The 11,583-nt window shown below is 44.2% G+C and overlaps 1 protein-coding gene across 3 annotated transcripts in view; it reads left to right on the forward strand.

Annotated features, from left to right (window-relative positions):
• LOC147020280 (thrombospondin-1-like) overlaps positions 1 to 11,583 on the forward strand; it is a 116,292-nt gene that overhangs the window by 55,636 nt on the left and 49,073 nt on the right. For all 3 annotated transcript variants that reach the window (XM_085895531.1, XM_085895533.1, XM_085895532.1), the window contains 3 exons: positions 4,086 to 4,259; positions 7,463 to 7,590; positions 10,311 to 10,463. In XM_085895531.1, the coding sequence (XP_085751657.1) occupies positions 4,086 to 4,259; positions 7,463 to 7,590; positions 10,311 to 10,463 (455 nt within the window). The remainder of the gene's footprint in view (positions 1 to 4,085; positions 4,260 to 7,462; positions 7,591 to 10,310; positions 10,464 to 11,583) is intronic.

Raw genomic sequence — 11,583 nt, forward strand, 5'->3', positions numbered from 1 at the left:
TGTCAAGCTGAGCAAGGTTTGAGGGAGGGGAGAGCAGGACTTCGTCAAGATGTGGATGAAAGCCTTGTAGGTGGATCGGAGCTCAGATGTGCCAAGAAAGGACTTTGTGCAATGGAAGATGCAGAGTCAGCAACTGGCTTTGGAGGTCAACTTGTAGATGTGGTTTGCTCAAGAAAGATCATGGCTGAGGGTGAGACTGAAGAGTTTGAGTATCTGGACCTTTTTGAGAGGGTTGTTGAAAAAGTAGAGGGAAGGGGTGGCCTCCGGTCCTTTTGGAAAGGGAGTGAGAGAGTGCGTGTGTGGGATTTCTCAGGATTGAAAGACATATTCCAAGTATTTTACCAGTTTGTGATTTTGTCAAGGTATGAAGAGAGGGAAGAGGCTGCTTGCTGCCTGTCTGACAGAAGGATGAGGGATGTCACAGCTGAGGGTGAAGTTGTCAGCAAAGAGATAAAGAGGATTTTCCAGAGTCAGAGATATGGATGAAGATTAGGAATAGGATGGGGCCCAGAACACTGCCTTGGGGCACTCCAGCCTTGCTGTATCGAGGAGATGAAAGGATTCCGTTGAGAGCCACACGTTGGCTACAAGAGTAGATGAAGTCAGTAAGCCATGTGTGGAGTTGTCCTTGGATGTCACAGGCAGAGTGTTTGGAAAGCAATGCGGTATGTCAGATTGTGTCAAAAGCACAAGATATGTCTACACTAGAGAGACAGTCCTGATGTTATGTCTGACATTGAAGGCCTCCATTCATTGTTAGGAGAATAGTAGCAGCATGTTGAAGGTAGAGTGACCTGGTCTGAATCAGAAATGATGATCTGAGATGAGGTAATTGGAAAAAAAGCAATGATTTTTCTTTTTATGTCAACTGTGATGATGAATTCCATGACCTTGCTGATGATTGGGAGTAAGTTGAAAGGTTTGAAGTTCAGGGGACTCGTTTTTGCACCTTTTTATGCGATGCTATGATTTGGGCTGATTTACTAACAGAACGAAGATGACGTATGGTAAATAATTGGGTGAAAAGAGCAGAGCAGGTTTTTAGGAGACGTGAGCTGATGCCATCTGCTTCAGCAGCAGAATCGGAGTCAAGGCTTGACAGAAAGTTCTCCACCTTCTCAGGTGCAAAAAACACAGTCCAGGATCAGTTGCGTATGACTGGGTAGGGGGGAAAGAGAGATTGAGAGATTGATAGATTGAGATTCTGGATCGAAGATTTGGAAATAAACACGGAATTGAGGCAATGAGTGGAGTTGGCTGTGGTGCCATTTGAAGTGGGGGAAGGGATGTAAGCGGAGTATACATGAGAGACAGATTTGACCATTGAGCCTTCAGAGGAGGGAGACAAGTTTGAAAGTTCATTTTTGAGGTTGGACAGATGTTGTTTTCTGGCTCTTCTGAGAGTGGATACACACTTGTTGCAGGCTTTGTGGAATGCACTGAGATTACCAGGAAGAGAAGGCAAGTTGTTTCAGAGCAACTGCCTCACCGCAGGATTCAGTGTACCATGTGCGGGAAGAAGGGCAGGATAATTGAAGATGAGATGGGATGGATCTGTGCATGAGAGAGAGAGAGGGAGGGTGCAGGTTTCTGTGGAAGAATTCCAAGGCTGAGTTAATATCAGAGGCAGTAAATATGAGAGATCAGTCTTGAAGTGAGATGGCTGCTTGCAGTCCCTGCCAGTTTTCCTGATTGATGTGCCAGAGTTGTCGGTGCTGAGGCTGTTCTCTGAGAATGGTCAGAGAGATGTTGACTTTCACAAGCATGTGATCAGATTAACCAATTGTGGCAGATGTAGAGCAAGATACATTGGTGGGGAAGTTGGTCATCACCAACCCAGAAGTGGGGATTTGCCATTGGGAGAAATCCATATGGGAAAGTTCACAGATTGAGTCAATCCCATGGAGTCACAGAAGTCATTTGTAGAAGTGCCATGGCTGGTGAGAGAGGTACCAACACCCAGCCAATTGGCATGGTGACAATTGAAATCACCACATATGAGGAAGAGAGAGTTGGAATGAGTGTGTGTGTGTGTGTGTGTGTGTGTGTGTGTGTGTGTGTGTGTGTGTGTGTGTGTGTGTGTGTGTGTGTGTGTGTGTGTGTGTGTGTGTGTGTGTGTGTGTGTGTGTCTGAGACAGAGAGATAGAGACAAATGTATAGATAGATATGGAAGATGTTGATGTTGGAGTCATCACTGTTTGGACGACGGTACAACACAGACAAACAAGAAGTGGGAGCGAAGGGGAAATTGCAGCCAGAGGTACTTCTGGGGTTTGGGAGGTGTAAGAGCAGTACACGGAGAGGGAGAAATAGAGTTCCTGATGTACAGTGCGACGCCACCTCCAGGACAGGCCCTGGTCAATCTAACCATCAGAGACAATAACCAGGGAGAGACACCAAGGAGTCACGGACGTCCTGTGGGAGAAAAGATTCCGTTAAACAGATAATGTCTGGTTTACAGCAGCGGCCTGGATTGAGAGATCTGTCAGTTTGGAGTGGAGGCCTTGGATGTTTGAGGTCCACACAGTTCAGGACAGGGGAGGAGGAGCTGCTGGAAAGGTGTAAGAATGTGGAAATGAGCAAGGGTAGCGTGCCTGATGGGGGGAAGCTGGGAGGGAGTGCTTGCCACGTTATAAAAAAAATTTAAGCCTCGGCCTAAATGTTGAATAAAGAACTAGAACGGGCACTCATAGAGCGCATACCTTCGCCGCCACTACTTTTTTGTTCTTGGTATGAGTGTGGGGAACTGGTTTCATATGAATGGTCTTATGACACAAACCACATATCTATAATGTCATGACCCCCCCCCCCGACTTTCGGAGGCTACGGACTAAACAACAATCAACTCACGTCGTTCTGGCGAGTCTTCACTCGCAAGCTCGGTGAATACAAGGTTTCAACAAGAGAAGGTAATCTCGTTTGATGCTGGTTTCATGCAAATCGAATAAGAATTGACTGAGTTATGCTGAAAACCGCATATTTTTCAAGGGCGTGACCCCCCCCCCCCCGACATTTTACCCCAACCGGTGACATGTGTTATGACGTCATTGTGTCACAAGATTGGGCATTAAATTCTGAACATTTTGGTGCTGGGTTCATGTAAAGTGGACAAGAATTGACCGCGTTATGCCAAAAACCGCATATTTTTCAAGGTCGTGACCCCCTGACCTTTGACCCCTAACCGGTAACAAGAGTATGGGCGTCATTGTGTCATATTGCATATCACAAGATGAGGCGTTGAATTCTGAATATTTTGGCGTGAGTTGCATGCAAATTGAATAAAAATTGACCGTGTTATCGTAAAAAGACGATTTTGACCTTTTCGTGACCTTGACCTTGACCTTTGAGCCGAACGATCCTAAAATCTAATGGAATGCTTCCTGTCTAATAACCAATCATCCCAACAAATTTCATGCAGTTCGGTTTAATACTTTTTGAGTTATACGAATCACAAGATTACAAATAAATAAATAAATAAATAAATACACGCCGACCAAAACATAACCTTTCGCAGAATGCGAAGGTAATAAATACCTGTGGCTTCTTTGTACTTTTAGTCTGCTGAATTTTCTGCCTGAATTTGAGTTCCACTCACCCAAAAAGCACCCTCTACCCACTGACACCACCCCCACCTCCCATTTTCAAACCAGCCTAAGGCCCTGGTTAGGGCATGTGCTCAGGAGGGGAGAGGGGAATGTGGTTAGGAATGCCTTTGATATGCATGAAGGTAGGAGAAGGGGCACATCAAAATTGATGTGGAAGGAGGTGGTGGAGATGTGAGAGATATGCAGACATAGAAAGAGGATGCTTGGGATTTTAAATTATTATGTTTTTTAGATGGGGGGGGGGGGTAGAGAGGGAAAGGCCATGTGGGCAGTTAATTGGTGTTTTAAAGTAGCAGAATCCTTTGTGAAGAGAAATGCAATTACACAGTGTAGGAACATAACACCTTTTGCAAGTGCTTTGAGTCAAGGGATGACCGTGTCCCTGATGTGTGTTGTAAGTTCTTGAGGAGCATTTACCTCATTCTTAGATCAATGTTCCTTGAGTGAAAAGTTTGGTACATCTGTGTCAATATGTGACAGTGCATGGCAAGTGGAGTGTCTGGTCGAGTTGGTCCTTGTGCTCGGTGACATGTGCTGGAGGAACGCAGGCTCGCATACGACGTTGTGACAGTCCATCTCCTCAACATGGTGGCAGTTCCTGCGTTGGCCGCTCCTTCAATTCTCGGTCTTGCAATCCTCAGGATTGTCCAATTGGTGAGAACTGCGCATATCACCAAATTGATTATTTTGCAAGACCTTCTCAACTTGATGTTGAGGTGAAAGGGTGGAGTGCTGTTCCTTGTCTAATTGGAGGTTTTTTTCAATGTTTGTAATAACCAAAGTAAGTTTACAATGACTCTGTACTTTGTCTCTCTGGTATATCAAAAGACCAGATCCGTCGTGTCTTTCTGCTATGTTTTTGTCCCTGTGTTGCTTTTTGTGTTTTCGTCCAATTTTCAATGTTGAACCCACCCACTCTCCTTGCTCCTTTCCATAGTCCTGCACCCAGCCAACAGTGCCTCCTCTCGCCTACCCAACTGTGTAGACCTCAAACTTCCAAGGCTGCTGCTCAAACCTGACAAATCTCTCAATCCAGGCACAGCTGATAAATCAAAGATCATCTGTTTAACAGTATCCTTCCTTGCACAGGACATCTCTTCATGTTTCTCCCTTGCGATTGTCTCCTCTGGTTTGATAGGCCTGAACACCATCCTCGCAGCGGAGTTACACTTCATATCAAGAAGTCCATTTCTCACTGTGTGTAAACTGGTCTTACACCTCCCAACCCCTAGCAGCACCTTTGGCTGTGACTCCCACCTCATGTTTGTTAATTTATCTCTCTCTCTCTCTCTCTCTCTCTCTCTCTCTCTCTCTCTCTCTCTCTCTCTCTCTCTCTCTCTCTCTCTCTCTCTCTCTCTCTCTCTCTCTCTCTCTCTCTCTCACTCACTCACTCACTCACTCACTCACTCACTCACTCACTCACTCACTCACTCACTCACTCACTCACTCACTCACTCACTCACTCACTCACTCACTCACTCACTCACTCACTCACTCTCTCAACTCACCCAACTCTGTCTTCCTCATATGTGGAAATTTCAATTGTCAACATACAAATTGGTTGGGTGTTGGTCCCTCTCTCACCAGCCATAGCTCTTCAACAAAGGACTTCTATGACTCCATGGGACTGACTCAATCTGTGAACTTTCCCACCCAGATTTCTTCCGATGGCAAATCCTCCCTGCTGAACTTGGTGATGACTAACTTCCCTGATAATGTCTCTTGCTCCAAATGGTTCATCTGATCATATGCTTGTGAGAATTAACATCTCTCTGGCTATTCTTAAAGAGCTGCCTCAGTGCAGGTGAGTCTGGCAGTTCACTCAGGCAGATTGTCAGGGATTGTAAGCATCCCTTTTACTCAGGACTGGTGTCTTGTATCTATCAGCCTGGATATTAACTTAGCCTGGGAATTGCTCCACAGAAACCTCCTCACTCTTCTACACAGATCCATCCCATCTCATCTTCAGCTATCCTACCCTTTGGGAGGCCATGGTATACTGAATCCTGTGGTGAGGCAGTTGCCTTGAAACAACTTACTTTCTATTCCTGGAAGGAAAATTCGACAGAAAACAATCTCAGTACATTCCAAAAAGTCCACGACAAGTGTATGTCCACTCTCAGGAAAGCCAGAAAACAACATCTGTCCATCCTCAAGATTGAACTTTTAAACTTGTCTCCCTCCTCTAAAACCTGATGGTGTATTGTCAAGTCTATCTCTGGAGTATGCCCCCCTTTCATCCCTTTCCTCTCTTCAAATGGTATCACAGCTGACGATACCAAGCTGGTCGATAAGGCCGAATACCTCAATTATGTATTTTGCTTCCAAATCTTCTCTCCAATCTCTCGCTCTGTGTACACCCTACGCAGTTTTACCGAGACCCAACTGCTAATGGTTTTTCCCTAGATCATCTTCCTTCTTCTTCTTTGTCTTTCGGCTGCTCCCGTTCGGGGTCGCCACAGCGGATCATCCTTTATGATCCGCATAATGATTTGGCACATGTTTTACGCCGGATGCCCTTCCTGACGCAATCCTGGTCGCCTCTTACGACACAGGGATATTGGTACACCTATTCGAACCGGGGCATCATCTTCCATCCGCTTATAATTCAGCCAACATCACTGCATTACATAAAAACGTGCAAAAACTTATCCCTTTAACTGCAGACCTCTCAGGTTACTTGCAAGGCGAGTCACTGACTTGGCGTCCTCAGTTTTGCAAAGTTCTGTTTTGGGACACCTGAACTATCTATCTACAAGGCCTTCATCCGAACATTGATGGAGTACTGCTTTCCCCTCTTTACTGGCGGGGCCTGCCTCACACCTTGCTCAGCTTGATGCCATGGAAATCAAGGCCTTCAAGATCATTGGAATCTCCAGCGATGAAGCTGAGTCTACGGGCTGATCACTTTCACATCATAGACAGGTCATTGATCTCTCCGTCTTTTACCACCTCCTTTCTGGTCTTGCACCCTCTGTTCTTTCCATGCTCTGTCCCCCCCCCCCACCCCCAGGGTCCTGCAGGGTGCACGTGGTCCATCAGCAACCCACTTCTGTTGAAATTCCCAACATCCAGGATCACTGCTCGCCACTCTTTTGTTCCTCTTTTTTTTTCCCCCTCATGTGGAATCTATTCCACATTCCCTTCAACCTCATTCTTCCCTTCAGCCCTTCAAGACAGCTGTTCACCCCCATCTCAGTTCATCCCCCATCCAAAAGCATGATCTTTTCTACCCTCGTTAACCCCTCCCAACTCCACCTCTTTCCAAGTTTCCAGTCTTTCCTTCCAATCCTGTGATTGAGAGTTTCTGACTGCATTCATCATGTTCACTCCCTGTATCCTCCCCTTGTCCTCATTCTTCCCCAGATCCCTTAGTTCTTGGTCTCCCTGTATTTTGTCCTTCATCCCTGCGGGTAGAGTGTCTCCCCCCCCTCCACCACCCCCACCACCACCCCCACCACCACATCTTTTTACTGTTCCTTTTGTTCTGGTACACCCTGATCCATTCTATGTTCTCACTCCTCCATGAGCCTCGACTTTGTTTAAAAAAGGAATGTATGGGAGAGAAGGACAATAAGTTTGGGAGAACATTAGAGTTAGGGGAAGGAAGGGGCATACATGGAGGGGGGGGGGGGAAAGAGGTCAAATATTCCACTATCTTTGAGTGTATAATAAAAGGATAGCCTCCAAGCAGAAAAATATGTATAAAATAAACATGGGGATGCATGGTTTGTTGTGAACTTTTCCCAAGTTTTTGAATCAGAAAAGGTAAGGAATGTGATGGAAAAGAAAAGCTGTGGTTACGATGATTGTCAGTCTGAGACAGTAAACGTTGGTGTATTTGGACGTGTTACCAGATGGGTGTCTCTCAAACCCCTGCTTTGCTGGTTCACCATGCCAGAGTTTTCCTGATGGTTCATTCAAGTGTGGTCCATGCCCACATGGCTTCCAAGGAGACGGGCTGTTTTGTGAGGATCTAGATGAGGTATTGGGGGGGGGGGGTCGGGGTATCGGGGCCTGGGGTTGTTTTGTGCAGTATTGTTTGTTCGGGCCACATGTACGAAGCTTATTCGATTCCCCCCCTCCCTTTTATGACGTCAAACAACAAAAATCAAAAGAAAATGTTTCAAACTTAGAAAAAGGTTGATTTTTCTAGATTGAATTTGTTAATTATACGAAGGTGTTTTGTAAAATTTCAAAGGTTTTTGAAATCTGTTTTTGGAAATGTTTTAAATTTTGTAAATGGGGTGGGATGAAAATATGTTCCCTTGATATAACAACAGGTAAAACGTTTCCGTGAGGTCTGCACAAATCTTCATTACTTTCATTGTTAAGTAAACCTGAAATCTAAATGATTTCCTTCAATGAAAAGCTCCATACAGAGACTGAAGCAGCTCAGCTGACATTATACTGTATTCTTAAAAGAGTAACGTGAAAGTAAATCGATCTGTTTTGCTTTGGATTCGATCTGCAAGTCCAGCTAGATGGGTGACATGATGGCATTGTGACAGGTGAAAGTGCAGGTGCCTTGTGATGAGTATCCATATTTATGATCCTGTTGTAGCCATGGTTTTACACTGGAGCTTGCTCGTTAGTGGGGTTCTTGTTAAAAGCCAGTAACCTGTTATTTTTGCCATCTATTGTGTAAATTGTTACCACTTATCGATTTTAAGAAACCTCTCTTAAAAGATTGTTGTTGGTTGTTTTTTTTCAACTTATGTACAGAGACATGACAGAAGTAAATAGACACCTTAAATTTCTTCATTTCATCTGCATAATGCAGTTTTACTGTGATTTGGACTAATATTCGACTATTTCTTTGCAGAAACGAGTTCGCGGGTCTTGTATGACAATTAACTATGCCTCAAACCCAGGGAGCACACAAAGTTTCCGATTTTCAAAGAGGACAAATTGTTGGCCAATCGGAAGGTGGAGTCAGCCAGCGTCAGATAGCTCAGAACCTTGGCATTCCGCTTTCTATGGTCAATCGGGTGATTGTGCAATTTACCAGCGAAGGCAAGGAATCCACAGCTTCCCATTCTGGTCGACCTGGGCCCCCAGAATGGTGTCTTCGAGCTGTCAAGCTGTTAATTAAGAAAACTTCCCGTTGCAAGGCAGCAGATGTTGCAGAGGAGGTCCAGGTTAGCTCAATAACTGCTGTGTGGTACCTTCGTCAACTGGGCTACGATGAGAGAGCAGTGAAGAGAAAACCTCTTCTTAGACCAGCCAACATTTAAAGGAGAAAGAAGTGGGCTGACAAGATGGCCAACAGACCCTTGGAGTTTTGGCAAACTGTCATTTTTTCAGATGTGTCCCAATTTGCTCAATTTTCTGACAGTGGACGCGTATGGGTCTGGAGACTTCCCAGTGAAGAGTTCTCTTTGAACCGATTGCAGCCAACTGTCAAACACGTTGGTTTTTCAGTGATGGTGTGGGGAGCAATCTGGAGCACTGGTCGGTCAGAGGCTTGTGGAGTGTGTTGGAAACATCAACTCTACGATATACATTTCTGTCATCGAGGATGGACTTCTCCCCGTGTTCTCCACTGGTCAGATGGTCAAAAACAACACTCTGTTCATGGAAGATGGAGCTCCATGCCACACTGTGAAAAAGACCAAAGAATGGCAGGACAGAAATGGGATCAAGTGACTTCCATGGCCAAGTCAGTCTCCTGACATGAATCCCATTGAACACCTCTGGGCCATATTAGATCGAGCTGTGCGGAAAAAGTCCAGGAAACCAACATCACGGGAAGAATTACTTAACCTTCTGCGTGAAGCCTGGGCAGAAATCCCACAAAATAAAATTTCAGAACTCGTTAGTTCTATGTCTGAAAGAGTAAAAGCGTTAAAATCTGCAAATGGCAAATCTACCAAACACTAGTGTATGTATTAAAATGAATCAAATATACTTCACATGTTCAATAAATAAATTCTTTTAAAAATCATCGTGTCTATTCACTTCTGTCATGTCTCTGTAATCACAGATCACTTATTCCAGTGAGAAAATTTGATAACGTGCCACTACAGATTGTATCAATACTTGCTGAAATGCTTTACCTTGATCAATGTTATTATCATGGTCATTTACTGACCATATTCTGTCAGAAGTTTTTTTTTTACATGTGTGAATGCATAAAACGAATCATTTTACTTATCTAAAGTTGCAGAAATATTGGCGAAATCAGGAAAATTTTAAGCCAAATTAAAACCTAAAAATTCTTTTTTTTTAACCTACCAAATTGCTCAAACTTCAGGAGCTTCAGGATAGTTGACCCCCCCCCCCCACCCTGGACTCCCCACCAGGACTCCATCCCTGGACCCTGCTGGGGATCTAGGCTACCCCCAGATCTACAGCCTTATTAAGAGTTCCCTCCGATTCAAACTAAATTACTTCCTATTACAAAAATTAACAGGAACCATGCATTAGTTATGACACATCTTAAGAATCAACAATACACATTTGGTTTATCTGCAGCTTTTATCTCCTTTACCCACTGCAGTCACTTGCTGACCTCCTTTTCCTTTTCCTCCCTGTCACTTCCCTTCACACACTGTGGAGCACCTGTGCGTTTTTTGTCTTCCTGTTTATCTCTGACTCAGTCGGTTGACCTGCCACCCTCTGTCATTTTGCTCTTACATTAGGTACTTGGTATGGACACTAAAAAGGGCTATAATTATGTGAGTTGTTGTTTTGTGTGTGTAGTGTGCAGAAGTGTTGGACATGTGTTATTCTTATAATGAGCAACACCGCTGTGAGAACACAGCTCTGGGGTTCCGCTGTCTCCCCTGCCCTCCAGGCTACGTTGGCACACAGCCTGGTGGGGTAGGCCTCAAGGAAGCTCGTGCCACAAAACAGGTACGTGTGCCTGATGTTCTTCATTTACGAAGGCACAAAGCAAATCCATAAAGTTTAAGTGCATGAGTGTTGTGTACAGTGAACAAGCTTTGGCACAAACATAGCCTGGACATAAAAGTTAAAAACTTCTAAAAATGATAAATTGCTGCTATTAACAGGTCTTTCAGAATTATGATTCGACATGTGGTGTTTTCAGTGTAAAAAGGAACTGCATCGGTGAACGTCATTCATTTCATCTGGATAATCACAGTGACTTAAGAAGACTTCAAGGGATGTGATGATAACCTTTGCAGCAAACCGGTTCATCAAGGGGAAATAGCTAAGCTTCCACCAAGAGAATCTTAAATCTTGTTAAAATGGGGAAACCGGGCAAATACCCACAAACAAGCAATAGCCTGGGTGCAGAATGTATCGCAAGAAGCAAATCGAATTATGAGTTAAGAAAATAAAGAAATTGGTGGAAGTGAGGAAAGAAAAACATGAGATATTTGTAATGGGCGATGCCAATGACACACAGAATTTAGAACTTCATACTCACATGAAGAAACGAAAAGTACCTTTGAAGTTGCAAGAAGTTGAGTCAGATTGAAGTTAGTTGTACTCTGTACCATGGTAATGGAATTTATCTTAACTCCTGAGAAGTCAGAGAGTGCTGCAGAGTATCTTGGCATAACAGAATATGCCACTTTTGGAGGCCCTCATTGAGGTGTGGCCTGTGCAAACAGATCATGAGTGAGAGTTTGAACTTGGTACTCCAGATAATAGCCCTTTGGCAAACACTGATCACAATACTGGGCCGATTCAACGACCTTCTTAAAGGGCATGTCATGAAATAGGTCACCTTTGAGCAATTTTTTTTTTTTTTAGTTTGGAGTCATTTTAAAATGCGTCATCTGAAAGTTTCTGGTCATTAAACAAAAAAAAACTTGCACAGGTATCCAACATGCCGAACAGGCTTTCCAATGTTTTCCAAAAGCATGTTGAAGGAGGCATTATTTTCACACGCGGAACGTCAACGTCAAAACAAAAACTTTCAAGTATTTAACAAATTGATACAAAAACATGAAATAACGGTGCTTTGGGTGAAGGAAGGTGTTATGTCAGGTGCTCCACTCGGTGG

This window comes from Eptatretus burgeri, chromosome 9 (assembly GCF_056783735.1).
Source record: "Eptatretus burgeri isolate ZD-2024b chromosome 9, Ebu_testis_v1, whole genome shotgun sequence".
Taxonomy (NCBI): domain Eukaryota; kingdom Metazoa; phylum Chordata; class Myxini; order Myxiniformes; family Myxinidae; genus Eptatretus; species Eptatretus burgeri.